The sequence below is a fragment of the Schistocerca americana genome, chromosome 4, assembly GCF_021461395.2.
Source record: "Schistocerca americana isolate TAMUIC-IGC-003095 chromosome 4, iqSchAmer2.1, whole genome shotgun sequence".
In the NCBI taxonomy this organism is placed as follows: Eukaryota; Metazoa; Arthropoda; class Insecta; order Orthoptera; family Acrididae; genus Schistocerca; species Schistocerca americana.
Window position 1 is genome coordinate 657,222,071 of NC_060122.1, and position 16,399 is coordinate 657,238,469.

Here is a 16,399-nt window from a genome sequence, read left to right on the forward strand (position 1 = left end):
ATATAAAATTACTGATCTAGGCTCAGGCACAAATATCAAGAAATGTCATCTTCAACAGTGCCATGGTAATGTAGTTTAAAGGTAAAAAATTGAACAGTAAAAAAATAATAAAATTAGTACTTGAGAAGACTGTTTCAAGAGGTAACACACATGGAGAATGTAACAGAAACCACTAAAAGAAATAATGAACAGTAGTAACAACAGAATATTCGAGAACATTGTCAGTCACAATAAAATAAAAAGAAATGAATCAGTTGACGAAAACTGAGTAATAGGAACGAACAGACAGTGTGCGAAGTAACAGAAAATTGAGAGGATTCTGTGAAGCTTAGAAGAGGGGAATTATTAAGCTGTGTTTGATGATTTAAAATTTTTAAATTTAAGTTTTCTGAGTTTAATTTCTGATCACATGCCAAAGATACTTTTTTTATAAGTTGTAACTACGCTGTCACAAACGGTGATTATTGTCAAAGATGCAAATGCATGGTTTACACCACGTAAAGGCTATAAAGGAAGAAAGGAAGCCTTAAAAACAAGAAGAAAGGAACTGGATATTCACATTCTAAATCTGATCCTGCCTCAAATTTTGATGAATCACTTTAGATGCCTATCAACAAGATCTCTGCGGTAACTGACTAGATTAACGGAATTTATGTTTCGTGTTCAGATTCAATTAGTAGTTTGTTACTTTACACTAACAATATTTTTGTTCTACACATTTTCGGAACAATGAATAACGCAATATAGATTTAATGTACACTGTTGTCAATAGCACATCTTTGCTAGTACGTCTGTCGGTGGGGCTCCATCTCATTGTTCAATACATTTTCTTATTTTACCAGTGTTAATCGAAAGATAACGAGTTAATTACCGGAGGAGCTAACATCACCGTGAACTATCTTCTAAATTTTAAATAACTGCACCAGAGAAACAAAAACACGATTAAAAAATGTATCCATGCGGGCCGTCATAGCGGTCAGTAATAAATGCGCCTATCTCCAGCTGCTAGCTGGAAGAATTCGACTGAACAGCAAGTAGTGCTCCTCAGGTCGGAATTCCTACTCTCTGAATGCCGAGAATGCCAGAGGCAAGTAAGTCCTTTCATCGGGCTGAGTGGCTGCCTCCATTGTGTGGTGCGAGTGGGGAGCATTGCATTCCATCCGGTACTCTAATCTCATGCACGCTTTTAAGAAGCAGATTAAATTGGTGATTGCCAATGGTCAACAAACTGCACAATTTTATGATGTTCGTTTTGCAGCAGTGATCAGCGATGGCGGAAATGAAAAGGAAAAAAAAAGCTGGTTGGACAGATGTCAAGGTCAGACAAAGCCACTGTGTAGCAGCAAATTCGGAACAGTCATTGGAGTAAAGAAGTAATGATGATCGTTTTCGGTAAACTATTCCTGCTGATGATGCAGCGAGTGTTGTCGCCTTTTCGGCTGCTCTGGCCAGTAGACTAGACTGTACAGTTTCGCTAACGCGGCGAGCGGATTGCCTGCTCACCAGGCGCTACCTTCGAGGTCGTTGCTACGGTTACAGCTTTGAAAGGAGAGAGGCAACGTAACACAGTGATTGAAGAACCTTCCATTAAATGCAGACAAAGGCCACGTGTATTCCCATGCGACTGTCATTTCGGTAACGGAAAGGAAATCAAGGAATTAAGCTGTGTGTGTGTGAGTGGAGGGGGATGTTGTTTCATTGGTTCACTGCATAGCTCTGGCTGGGGGTTTTAAGAGGTTTCCCCTGGCTGTAAGAATCCACTCCAAGTAAACTACCAGTTAGGAATTATAATTTCCCATTTTCTTCGAGGTAGTGCGGGGATATTTCCCGAGTACTTTGGTATATGGCTTCCGTGGTGTCCTGTGGCTCGTAACACAATAATTGCCGTATCTTGATTTCTTACCCCGTTTGTCTTTGAATTTGTATTGCGCCTGATATACTGAGTGTTCAATATTTTAAACATAGCTGCACAACAGCAACGGTTTCACGTAATAAAATTATAAACAGCCGACCAGTTGCAATGGATAAAGAAATTCTTTAACTAGGTTTCGACAAATATAAATTTGTCTTCTTCAGAAGGTAGCAATTTTACATTAGTAAGGACTAATGTACCATCGCCTTTTTTACAATTGTCAGCATAGATCCATGTGTCAAAAATAAAATATAGCCCTAAAATTAGGGTTTGTCACGTAATTATAAAATAGTTCATGGATCTTGCAGAGCTCACAACCGACGTGACAAACCCTAATTCTAGGGCTATATTTTATTTTTGACGCATGGATCTATGCCGACAATTGCAAAAACTGTGATGGTACATTAGTCCTTACTAATATAAAATTGCTACCTTCTGAAGAAGGCAAATTTATATTTGTCGAAACCTACGTAAACAATTTCTTTATCCATTGCAACTGGTCGGCTGTTTCTAATTTTAATACTGAGTGTCTATAATTAAAGTGCCGTTGTTCAGAGATGCAGTGTGGGCTATAATTATCGCATGAAGGGAAACTTGCTAGATATTCTGATGCATTAATGCGGAACCGATTTACGCTGGGAAATAATTGGTTACAATTTTGGCCATCAGGTACATATCTGGCACTGTGAATGTAAGAAGGACGTTCAGAAATGGATTAGAAACGGGACATGGGCTGAAAAGGCCAAGTAAGTGAGAAGGGCGTAATATTGCTTTCATTATTAACCGCCGCTTACAGAATTTGTTCAATATGAGCATTGGAAGTGTCGACGAGATGCTGTACAGTGCTAAATTTGCGCCTGGTGGCCAAAACTGGAATTAATTTTTTGAGCTTAAATCGGATCTGCATTATCGCTTAGCAAATGTACCAATTTTCGCTACCATACGATGTAAGTAGGCTGTTTAGGTTTTTATGTTGGTAACGCCAAGTAGCGCTCTGTATGAAAATCACTGACTGTGCTATGTGCAATCTGTGGCTGGTTGGCATTGTTGGAATATTTGCTTGTGTAGTGTTGGGCTGTTGGATGTGAACAGCGCGTAGCGTTGCGCAGTTGGACGTGAGCCGCCAACAGTGGTGGACGTGGGGAGAGAGATGGCAGAATTTTGAGAACGGACGATCTGGTCGTGTGTCCGTCAGAAAGAGTAAATTTGTAAGACTGGATGTCATGAACTGATATTTATATTATGCCTTTTGAACGCTATTAAGGTAAATACATTGTTTGTTCTCTATCAAAATCTCTCATTTGCCAACTATGCCCATAAGTAGTTAGTGCCTTCAGTAGCTAGAATCCTTTATTTAGCTGGCAGTATTGGCGCTCGCTGTATTGCAGTAGTTTGAGTAACGAAGATTTTTGTGAGGCAAGTGATTCATGAAAGGTATAGGTTATTGTTAGTCAGGGCTATTCTTTTGTAGGGATTATTGAAAGTCAGACTGCGTTGCGCAAAAAAAAAAAAAAAAAAAAAAAAAAAAAAAATTGTGTCAGTTTACTGTTGATCAGAATAAGTATAGAGAGAAATGTCTGAGTACGTTCAGTTTTGCTTAGCTGCTTGAAAAACTAATAACGTAAAGGTTTATCAGCACTGTCATTTATAAATTTTCCAGAGGGGAAGTTTCAACGATAATTACAACCCACACTGGATCTTTGTGAGTAGCTGTACTTTATTTATAAACTCCTGGTATCTGCGCAATACTTTTAATTTCATATTAGTTTATTATTATATAAGTAATTAGTTTCATTCTGCAGTGGAGTGTACGCTGATATGAAACTTCATGGCAGATTAAAACTGTGTGCCGGACCGAGACTGAAACTCGGGACCTTTGCCTTTTGCCTTTTCCATCTGAGCTACACAAGCACGACTCACGACCCGTCCTCACGGCTTCAGTTCCGCCAGTACCTCGTCTCCTATCTTCCAAATTTTTAATTATTATCTGGAAAGAAACTTGTTCCATTCACTCAGCGTATTTATACTTGACGATAGCAACAGAAATGCTCACTGTACTCTTCACCCTCAATCTTGTATTCAACTACGTTGAACTACTGCTCCGTTCTGTCTTAGGTGTGTTTTTCAAGAAGTGTTAGTTGTGCGTTAACAGTCACTGTACAGTCTGCCGTAATCATGGTGGTCGATAATTTGAACAATACCTATAAGGTGTGAATTCTACATTTTCTAGTTCTGCATTTCTTACAGACAGTACTGTACAGAGAGAGAATAGAGTGGACACACTATAATAAAAGTGCACGTCTTTCTTCTGAGGATACTTGCTTAAGGCTGTATTTTGTGTTCAACGTTTTGCTGATTTTGAGTTACAGGCATTTGTTCTGTTGTGAAGGTATTTTCAGAGAAACACATGTAACCTGTATAAATCATAATTACATCTTCCTCTGCAACGAGCCACCTGAGATCGTTAGACCAAAATAGAAAGTATCCCTGAACAACCTCCGAAATTTTGTAAGTAGTTTTCGCATAGGATCTGTATAATGATACATGCGGAACAGAATGGCTGCAAAGTACACTTCACACGCGTTGTCAAACCGTCAACCCTGTGTCCAAAGAGGAGGGAAAAAACACTGTGCATACAGAAGTTACTACAGGGGATTTACAGCGAGGATGTTGTATTTAAGACGACAAAGGAGGGACTAGAAAAACAGTTGCCACGTTGGTACGCCTCGACTTTCACTGAATAATGTATTTCTATGCCCCGTTTCAGTCAGTCGTTGCAGATTGCTCCGTCTGAGACTCTCAACCACCTCTGGTTCCTTCGGTTATTCCAGGATCCTTTTCTTTAATCTACTACCATTTTTCAATCTCTTCAGTTTTGAAATGCAGTTCATAATCAATAAATTATCATCAGAATCTACAACTGCATCAAGAAATGTTTGACACTTTAAAATCTCGTTTCGATATCCCTGTCTTACCATTATATAATCAACCTTAAACCTTCCGACGTCTCCAGGTCTCTTCCACGTATAAGACATACTTTCATGTTTCTTAAACCGTTATTGATAATTAAATTATGCTCTGTGCAAATTACTACCTGGCGGCTTGCTCTTTCATTCCTTTCCCCTGGCCTGTGTTACCCTACTATTTTTCCTTCTCGTCTTATTGCTACTACTGAATTCCTAGATACCCATTACAATCAAATTTTCGTCTCCCTTAACTGTCAGAATATATTGTTTCAACTTCTTCATCATTGGACTAGCTGGCATGTAAACATGTAATACTGTGTGTGTGTGGGGGGGGGGGGGGGGGGGGGTGTAGGCTTCATGTTGATCTTGGCTACGATAATGTGTTCACTGCTCTCTTTGTAGTACGAGGGAGTGTTGAAAGCTGATGCTATCGATTTTTGTATGTGGAAACTCTTAAGGGTTTTTAAATAAAACAAGAGTTGTTAACTTGCTACACATTTACTCTTCATGTCTGCATATTTATTTCTTAACGTAATCACCCTGGCGACGAACTCATTTCTCCCAACGAGAGACCAGTTTGTTGATACCATCACTGTACAAAGTTTGACTTTTCGACGGAGCCACAACCTCAACTCCACTTGCACCGTTTCATCACTATCAGATGAAGTCCTCGAAATTGTTCTATAAGTTTAGGGAAAAGATGAAAATCGGATGGGGCCAAGTCGGGACTGTATGGGAGACGATCGATGATGGTGAACATAAAGCGTCAAATACCGCAGCGTTCGTGTGTGGTCTGCATTGTCACGCTCAAGGAGCGGTGCTCCATGTTCGATTATAGCAAGGTGTTTCTCCTCCGTATTGCACGCTACAGTTTGGAACCCTCTAGCGGAAGAGGGCTGCGAATATGCAAAGATGAAGAATAAAGATGCATAATGTTAATAACATTAGTTTTATTTAAAAAACTTTAAGGGATTTCACGTAAAAAATACGGAGACATTACTTTGCAAAACGTCCTCATATATTACCAGCATTCCTATTTTCTTGGACGTTATTAGGTCTATTCCTGCATTATCCCTATTTTTTGTTGTTGGCACCGCTGTACTGACCTGACCAGAGGTTATTTTCTCCCTATTTACTTCGCTAATTCCTTATGTATCAGAGTTCATCCTTTCTATTTCACTATACCTCAGACCCCTGAAGTGTACACTAATGAGCCGCTTCTGGAACGAAATACTTCACTGATTCTGCGCATCAGGGATCCGTCAGTTTGTAAGTTAGTAGAGGCATGTCGCATTAGAAGTCTGTGTATAGGTCATATAATTCGCGTACACATCGGTCCACTTATCTGCGTACGCCGTGATGGCTGCCGATAGCGACTCAGATAGGTTCCGAAGGATTTACATCAGGCGAAACTGGTCGTCGAGAAATCAACGTGAGTTCAGTATAATGTTCCTCAAACCATTGTAGCACCGTTTTATCTTCGAGACGCTGCCAATTATACTGCTGAAAGGGTCATCGCCGTCGGGGAAGATATCAAGCATGAAGGGATGCAGGTGGTTTGCAACTACCAGGGTATCTTCGATTACTTTGTCGAGTCCCATGCAAGTGCAGGAGAATATCTCCCACAGCGTAATACTGCTCTCGCCAGCCTGCGTCTTTGACGCGCAGCACATTTCGGGGCGTCGTTCACCTCGATGGCAGCGTTTGTGGAGGCGCCAGTGACCTAGTGTACCAAAAATGTGATTCACCCGAAGAGCCGATAAATTTCCACTGATCGACGGTCGAATTCCGACAGTCCCTTGCCCACTACATCGTAATTGACGATGTTGTTGGGTCACTTACGGGAGGTCCGCTGCTAAGGTCCATGTTCGACAATGTACTACAAATGATGTGCTCCGAAATACTTGACGTGCACCAGCATTGCCCTCTTTCGGCAGAAATCCCACAGATCACCGTCTGTCCTTCTTTACAGAAGAGACAAACCTATGAACACTAAGTCCTGTGAAGAGTCGTGGACGTCCAACCATTTTGCACCTAGTGGTAGTTTCACTGTCCTACCCCTTTCCGTAAATGCTCACGACAGTAGCACGTGAACATTCAACCAGCTTCGCCGTTTCCGAGATACTAGATCACAGGCTCTGCGTAATAATAATATATCCTTTTTGTCAAAGGCGCTTACCTCTGTGGATTCCCCCATTTGCAGGTCTCATCTTCGCTAGGGTGATCTCCCGTCGGTGTCTGCTCCTCGTACATACCTACATTAACGCATCACGTTCCACCAGGCGGCATCAAACGTCGCGGTGGACTGTGGTCATATTGTTCTGGCTTACCAGCATATGTTGCACGCTACTTTTCCCTCTTTCTGCTCGACACGTCCCTGACGACTGGTGTTGTCCTGCAGGTGGTGACCCGGCGAGATGTCGCACGTGGGCCGCGAGCCGACGGGCCCCGGGGCCGTGGCCAGCGCGGGGGCGGCGCTGCTGGCGTCGCGCGGCGCCGTGGGGGCGGGCCTGCAGCCGCCGGTGCCGGTGCCGCCGGCGGCGGGCGGCGGGGGACGGCTGGGGCGGCTGTCGCCCATGGTGTGCCCGCTGGCCAAGCTGGGCCGCGCGTCGCCCACGCCGTCGCCGTCGCCGTCGCCCGCCTTCGAGCCGTACCGCTACCAGCTGGAGCAGCCGCAGCAGCAGCCGCACCCCGGCTACCACCAGCCGTACCACGCCGTCGAGCACCAGGCCTACCACAAGCTCGGACACGCCTCCGCCGCCGACACCCAGGTCAGTCCCCAGCTCCTCACTTCTCACCAGTCTCTTGAAATTATCATAAAAAAGCGACATCCTGGGAGACACCGTGGGTTTATTCACTTTTGCCACGTTACTGGTGCCGTGGCGTGACCAGGATATGGCAGCCGGAACGCGTGGCCCCAGCGCCCTGCAGTTTCGCGACAGGAGAAAAATGTGAGGAAGGGGAGAACAAGAGGGGAAGCGGAAGGACGATGCAGCAGGGGGAAGAATAAGAATAATGTTTAAAAAACAGTCGTAGCCAGCCGCGGTAGCCACGCTGCTGCTACGGTCGCAGGTTCGAATCCTGCCTCGGACATGGATGTGTGTGATGTCCTTAGGTTAGTTAGGTTTAAGTAGTTCTAAGTTATAGGGGACTGATAACCTCAGATGTTAAGTCCCATAGTGCTTAGAGCCAAACAGTCGTAGGTTCACAGTGTTCTTAATAAACTGAAGGACGGCGCGTTTCGTCTGGATAGAGCATCATCAGGCTATCTGAAAAATATAACAGAACGACGACATTACAATAAATCCAGCAGCGTCCTATTCTGGACTACATAAAAGAGAAAAAAGCATCAAAAACTTACCGAATAAAATTGCTTAGAGATACGTAATGTAACTCACGATAAAAAATCAAAAATTTTATTCGGCCCATTTTTGGAGCTTATTTTGCGTTTATAGTAGTCCAGGGCAGCACCAAGCCGGATTTATTGTAATGCCGTCGTCCTCTTATATTTTTCAAAATATGGTTCAAATGGCTCTATGCACTATGGGACATCGGAGGTCATCAGTCCCCTAGTCTTAGAACTACTTAAACCTAACTAACCTAAGGACATCACACACATCCATGCCCGAGGCAGGATTCGAACCTGCGACCGTAGCAGCAGCGCGGTTCCGGACTGAAGCACCTATAACCGCTCGGCCACAGCGACCGGCGTTACATTTTTCAGATAGCCTGATGATGCCCTGTCCGGGCGATACACGTCTTCCTTGAATTAATAAAGAACATTGTGCAACCCACGACAGTTGTCTAAATGGCAGCGATAGAAGGCTTCCGTACCATCACGCGAAGATGCAGTGGAATAATTTTCAAAAGAGAATAAGAATATGAAGTAGAAGATCACATAAGACCCCAAGTCTCGAAAACATACGATGGCAGTTTGTAAAGAAATCACCAGGAAACTCTAATCGGTTACGCCGAACAATACAGGGCGTTAGCAAATTTGTTACACGGAAATAACCTTTAATTGTGAAAAGGGTAAATGACTTCCAGAAATGTGTGACACAGCACTGAATGTAGTATATCTATACGCCTTATTTACAAGTGTTCAATGTGGCTAGCATCTTTAGCACAACAAATCTCTCATCTGTAATCAATTTCCTCCCAAATTCTATAAAGCAAGTCTTGATATATGGTGACAAACGCCTGTGTTATCCGCTGTCGCAACTCGTCGACGTTTCCCGGAAGCGGACGACAAACACTCTCTCTTTAACAGAACCTCATACACATTAGACCATTGGGTTTAAATGAAGTGATTATAGTGGTCATAATATTGTTCCACCACGTCCAATCCAAGTAGGTGCATTCCTACGCAGTTTTGATGGAACGACAGTACTGATTAATAATTGTTTTGGTTTGGTAGCTTTGTCCTGAACTGTAGTAGCGGATTTGGTTTCATGAAACCACATACAACATGCTGCACTCTCTGCACCATTATACGACTGCGTGATGACTGTAGGAATAACTCATTCGCACATGCTACCTAGCGGGAACCTCGGCAACCAACAGTGTTAGGCGGGAATAAAACTTGAAGATATATGCATTCAGCGCTGCATGAAACATTTATGCAAGTTATTTACCCTTTCCACAATTAAATGTAACTTCTGTAACACGCTGTATTTCATTCCATAAGGCCTATCCCTCCCTTATATGCAGATACTTGTTTCTTATTTTTCGGTTACCAGACGAAGCCATTATATCAAGTAAGCTAACGCAACGAAAGTGTAAAAAGTATACTTTGCGAATATTAATTTCTTTTGTTATGACTTTGCATTGACGATCCATGTAACAACGAAAAAGGAAATGCGTTATTGCTCTAAGTAATGCGACTTTGAACTGTGTGTTGTTCCATGTCTTGAATTGCATGGTAAACATTTTGCTGATATGCTAAATAGAGTCTAAAAGCAGCGCTGAGGGTCAGAAAAATAGAGTGACTTCGGCAGGGAATGGGGAGAGGGACAAAGTTGGAGTTTGCTCTGGCCGCCTGTTACCCCAGCTATGCCACTGTTTAGATGTACAGAAGTTTTTTTAACTCACTTTCTTACTGTCTCGTAATCACAAAAATTCGGTGTCTGTAGGTTTGAGTTGTTTTCAAGTGCTTATAAAGAAAAATAAGTAGACATTCAAAGATATTACATTAGTAACTACACAAATACGTTGCTAAACGACGAAAAATTAAAAGTGGTACCATGGAATGGCTTTTGACCTGAGGCTGCATTAAAATATGTCTACCGTCACCATTACGTGCCAAGCACATACCAGTAAAGTGACTGCAGCTATTTCATCTCTTCTTTAATACTTGCATCCAGGATATTTTTAATTCACGTTCTGAAAATAACGCAATATTCGATCCTCCGGGAAAACTTCATAAGACACAAAACTTCAGCTAGATCTTTTTGTGTTTGACAGTTCTTTGCATTCCCCACATCGGGGGTGGATTGAAAGCGGCTATTGGGTTACATGAAATTTCTAAATTAATGTAAATTAATTTAAGAAGTTGAGAATTATTACGTCACAATGAGAACGATGAAAAGTGCATTCGCTTTATTATGAGAATGACATGATCGGGACTCCTGGTGATTGTGGGTAGTGATTGTGCTATTCGATGTATTGTAGAGGATGTTATAGGGAAAAGCATATGGGATGTCTATTTGGGAAGGAATTGATCGATGGGGTGCACTTGTAAGGAGATTGATGGGATGTCAATCTGGCAACGAAAAAGTGGGTTGCAGCCTTTGTGTGGGATGGGATGAGTAGGGTAGCTTATCGTTTTAAGGAAGGGTAATTTTAGTTATTAGTTCGAGGTCAAGGATGAGTAGGCAATTGAAATCATGAGAGGAAAGGGACTGTTTGGTCTTGGAGAAAATTTGGGATCCCTAGAGAGAGGCGCAGCAGATACACTTTTTGGAGTGCTGACCTAACAAGTGAGACTGTATCTTCAGCTGTAATAATGGGCTGGAGGGTGTGTGAGCGGTGAGTAGAGGTATCAACTTCGCGGATTCTGACAGTGAGCTCAGAATTATTTCGAGAGATTTGGCCTCGCAGTTACGAGAGTCCAGAGGTACAAGATGGAGAATTTTTCAGGTTAAGGTAATCTTTGTGGACTTGTTGGGTTTGCAGTGGGAACAAATGAGTGGTTTTCTATATTTGTTTGTATGGCGATCATTTACTAGAGACAGCAAAAGCAACAGAGGGCTTGAGGTTGTGCTTTGGATGGTTCCACTTTATGGCGTTGGAAGTGAGTGACGGCCGCGTTTTTGGTTAGGTGGTCTCAGCAGATAGGGAATTCTATGTCTGCAGCTAGGCTTTACGAGTCCTTAAGTAGGCAGACATGATTGTTGGAACGCTTAGAATTTGGCGTACACTCATGATTTTAAGTTAACGTAACACAAAATAACACTTTCGAATGTTTTATAAGAGTGTAGGTGGACAAGTATATTTTCATAAGTCAAAAATAAAGAATAAAATTTGCTTAACAATTTGTAGCATCGCCACAATTACTGTGGTCCCAGCCAATGATGAATAATCAGATGACGTTATTCCAAAGACGAACCGATGAGTATTTCCTGTTTGTGCCATGTGTTCAGGTTGTAGAAGAAGTAATTATTCATGTATTCTGTAAATATAGTTAGCGTCAGTTGCTTCGGACACTCATCCATGATATTTAAGTTGTCTAGTATTACTAGATGAAGGCATCTGAAATCTGGTTTCGCAGGACAGAGCGGATTAGTTTGTGGAAAGGAGCCAAGGTCAATAACTGTTAGTTATACAAGAACACACACAACTTTATTGCTCAAACCAATGCACGGTTTTCTCTTTAAAACAACAAAGATCAGTTCACGGCTGATGGCCCAAGTTAACTTCTCCAGAATAAATTTGAATTATTGCTTTTAAAAAACCAGGATTTAGAGTACGGCTGAAGGCCTTACTTAAGCAAATTACAGTATCTTCTCGGATAAAGGCCGAAATAATATTTGAGATCAGCTAAGGAAATTCTTTAAAAGCCAAGCATTTACAAATTCTGGCTAAAGGTCATATTAAGGAAAATTCAAGTTAATTCTTCCGCTGAAGGCCCAATAAAAAATTTTTCTTTACATAATAAAGGAGAGGCTTTAAAGATAAGCTTTTACACAGTATGACAGAAAAACATCTTAAGAAAACTTGAAGTATTTTGTCGGCTGAAGTCCCAACCAATTACTCAAGAATAATTAAATACAACCTTAAGATAAACATTTACAGAACACGGCTGAAGGCCGTTTCAAAAAATTGAGATAAGTGAAGAGAAACCTTACAGACAAGGACTTACTTATTAAAGCCACAGATTCTGAAACAAACGCTGCTAAAGGCCTAATTACAGAGCAACAAGAATTTTAAATGAAACACGGCTGAAGGCCTAACCTTAAAGTTGTTATGAAGTTCGGCTAAAGGCCATATACTAAACATAAAACAGACAATATTAATACACGGCTGAAGGCCTGGCACACTACCTGCGACCAAAAAAAATTACAATTACAATCACAAACAACAAACAGTGGTGCTCAGAAGTGTTCCAAGGGTCGGCCTGGGGAGGAAACTCTCACAGTTTATGTGAGACAGGCAGCCAAGCGTAACACTAAACAGTCGGGTGGCAACCCGACCTAGGGACGGCTGAAGAACCAACCAACAGCCTAATCAATTACCTTCCACCCGACACACTCGCTGCTCTACTTCAACCGACCGACTGAGTACTCCAGTAAGCAGACAGCATTGATCTGCTCCGTGGAAATCACAGAAGCTGCACCCGGTTCCACGTAAATACACTTACACAACAACTTGAACAATCGGAAAAGCAATCACTGAGGAACAACAAGGACGAATCAATTCGACACACAGAAAGTTTCCACTAGCGGTCGGCGACCAAATACACGTCGCCGATGAGACGACCACTCGAACGACCAACCAAAGGCCGTCCCGCTCCAATCTCCTTCCGTCGGTCAGTTCATGTGTGTCGCCAGCTGTTCGCACCCCACAGGCGCTCCGTCCCCGACTTCACTGCTGCTGCGTCCGGACTCAACTCTCGACAGACGACGACCCGGAAATACTAGCGGTCGCTACAGAGATGGTACGACAGTGCACCTATCGGTAAGCGCTGCTGCCGTCACTCACGAGCAAGCAAACCAGCACCCTAGTGACGCCAGTAAATCGCATTAAAAGAAAAACAAGGCGACAGAACCACAAAAAGAAGAGCAATAAACGGCATGACCGCCAGCCGCGCACGGCTCAGCATCCTCAAAGAGAGCTCTTGATACTGTATACAATCGAGCAAAGTTCTTCGTGGTTCAAACTGGAGTCAGCTACAATGCAATAACCGTTTCGTTTGTGCGTATTGAGTAAGTGGTTAACAAACAGTAATGTCGGAATAAATTTCACGACACCACAAAGAATAACGTAAGGAAACAGACGAAACGGCAGGTTAAAAAAAGAGCAAAACGAATGTCATGGCAAATTATTTACTTAACCTGACGGTGGCCAATTTAAGGACGTTTGTAAACGTGGAGGGAACCGCGTACCTGTTAAACTGTTCTTGCTCGTAGCGCAAATTTCCAGGTTAGTTATTGCAAACGTTGTAAATGTCGATCTCTTCAAGGGCGTTCGTGACCCTGTCTTTAACTTATTAGAGGACCTATTAATTGTTACTTATGCTATCGAGATTAAGTTTGCATGTAATTATCAGAGGTGGATTTTGTAGCTTCAGTGCTGTCAGTATGCTCTTTGATCCATATTGTAAAATTTCATCCAGTCCTCTGACTGCCAGAGGAAGATGCTATAAGCAGTCTGCATCCCACGCGCCAAATAGCATTTTGTGCATTCACTCTTAGCGCCACTATATGAGTGACAAAACACGATGAACCCGCTATGCGCTTCGTCTTGTGACGTTTCGTTTCTTCATATCGGTGCTTTTACCTTTTATGACCCAATGGTAGCGGTATAGCGCTCTCACCGAATGAACAATATTCTGCTTATGCTGTCAAAGTGTGCAGGAAACATCCAGTTGTAGGGGGCAGTGTTCCGATGACTTTATTCCAAGAGGTGCGTAACAGAGAAAGTAACTTTACACAGTCTAACTGGTTCTGCGAGTAAGATTAAACTCCGTTCTCAGTAAAGATGAAGTTTCCATGGTTGCCATAACTTCATGTTGAGTACGCAGGGAGGGCGTTTTCCAAGCTTTCGGCTTTCCGTGAGGACTCTTTGTGGTATGGTGGCAGACACAAAGAAGTCAGTAAATGGATATCATAAGACAAAGCAACACGTTTATAGGCCACTGCGTATTCTCAATAAATTGTCAACATAATTTTATATGTTAATGCTTGTTGTCTTAACAGTCCCCTACCCTGGTCAAAATTCATTATAACCTTTGGACGTAAGGTAACCATTTCAAGCAGAGAGAGCGTCCCTGCAATATGTCAGTAAGGTAGGTTGACTGGATCGCGATCTCTGGAACGGCAGGCATCAGCTGTAAAGTTATGTGAGTCGTTACAGAACGTAAGTTCGTTCCTTAACCTAGGCTCAGGTACGGGCAGAACAAGCAGGCGAGCAATAGCCAAGTAATCAAAATTAATATCAAAGCAAAACCGCTTCATAAATTCCATCTTATAGAGTTCCATTAGCAACGCTACTACGGATCAGAGCACGTTTGCCGAAACAGAATAATATTTTGACAGCGCAACAGTTTCCAACAACAAATTATTAACCACCAGAATCTTATACATGAAACGGGCGATTTGGCAACCCTGAAAACAGCACCTTACGTTAGGAAACGTCAGAAAACTTGAGTGGTGCCATCTCGACAACCTATTGGCCCTGATATCAGTGTTCAGTTGTTGGGATAGGTGAACATTGCGCTGTTGCCGTGAAGTCGTCGTTTTACAAAAAAACAACGACAGCTACTCGGCCGCGTATCGTCTGTTTCGTGCTTATTACAACCTCGCATGTCATGTCGCAGTCCCGTCGGCACATGTTATCAAAATATGAGTACAGAACTTTGACGAAACGGTGATACGCCGCGAAAAAGGGGTGTAAGTGTAAAGCTCGTGTTTCAAGAATCATCTTGAGGTTGAATCTCTCCTGTCCGTGTTTGCTTGCAATTTTGCAATTAGATTTGTTTCTGAATAGGGTCCGCCTTGAGCAAAACACAATTTCCTATTTTCTTTTTATTCCCCAGACGTGTCTCACTGAAGCTACAGCATCCTCAGTGGGTTTTATGCTATCTTCTTGTTGCCATATACTGTGTATTTCCTGGATTTTATGTAATTCATCTTAGTTGATTTGTTTCAAAGTTTGTCAGTTTTGCCGGTTCCCTGTTATATTCCTGTGAAGGCCTGCACTAAGTAACTTTTCGTGTCATTGTTTACAAACAACAGAGCTACTCGGAACAAGCTGTGCGCCATCTTGTTTCTGTTTGTAAACAGTGACACGAAAAGTTACTTATTGCAGGTCTTCATAGGAATATAACAGGGTAACCGGCAAAAATGACAAACTTTGAAACAAAACAATTACATTGAATTACATAAAATCGAGAAAATCCAGAGGATGTAACAAGAAGATAACATAAAACCCACTGGTGACGCTGTAACTTCAGAGAACATGTATGGGGCATAAAAAGAAAGGTAAGGAACTGTGTTTTGCTCAAGGCGGACACTCTCCAAAAACAAATGTTGCGAGAGCGGAAGAAGCCTTCAACCGAAGTCCCAGGCGTTTTGCACGCAAGCGTGCGTTGCAGCTTGACATACCGTACCGCAGTGTAAGGCGAACATTGCGAACTGCAATACCACCCATACAGAATTCAGATAATGTAAAAACTAAATGCGGACGACCTCCTAAAGAGACTACGCTTTTGCCAGAAATTGTAGGAACTCATGAAAGACAAACCAGGGCTTTTGCGACAATCTGATCATGAGCAACGACGCCAATTTCTGTGTCAGGCTTAGTTAACAAGCAAAACTTTACATACTGGTCACGTGAAAATTCTGAAATGCTTCATGAAATCCCATTTCACAGTCAGAAACTCGAGCGGAGTATCATCGTTTGGAATCATAGGACCTTTTTTTAAGACTATCGCGCAATGGTGTTACTGTGAATATAGAACGTTAAGTTGACATGTTGAACTATTTCCTAGAGCGACAGCTTGCTGATATTCCTGTAACTGCAAACACATTCTTCCAGCAAGACGGGGCGACGTGTCGTACCTCACAGCATTCCATAAATGTGCTACAGAGCATCTTTCCTCATTTTTGGTCTTTTCACCTACAAGAACGGGGACATTTCCTGGTCTCCAAGATCCCATGACCCTTCATAATGTCATTTCTATCTTTGGGGTTATTTGAATGTCGGATCTTACTGTGAGATCCACCACGCACTATCCAGGAACTGAAAAATCAAATCCGACAGGAAGTTAATCCAATGTCTAGCTTCCGTAAAAGACTTGAAA

General features: G+C 42.4%; 1 protein-coding gene across 1 annotated transcript in view; it reads left to right on the top strand.

The window, feature by feature from the left end:
* Positions 1-7,421: 7,421 nt before the first annotated feature.
* The window catches only part of LOC124613676 (F-box/LRR-repeat protein 7-like), a gene marked incomplete at its 5' end in the record, with an annotated part of 29,130 nt that continues 20,152 nt past the window's right edge, over positions 7,422-16,399 (top strand). The window contains one exon of the mRNA XM_047142393.1: positions 7,422-7,649. Within this exon, the coding sequence (XP_046998349.1) occupies positions 7,422-7,649 (228 nt within the window). The remainder of the gene's footprint in view (positions 7,650-16,399) is intronic.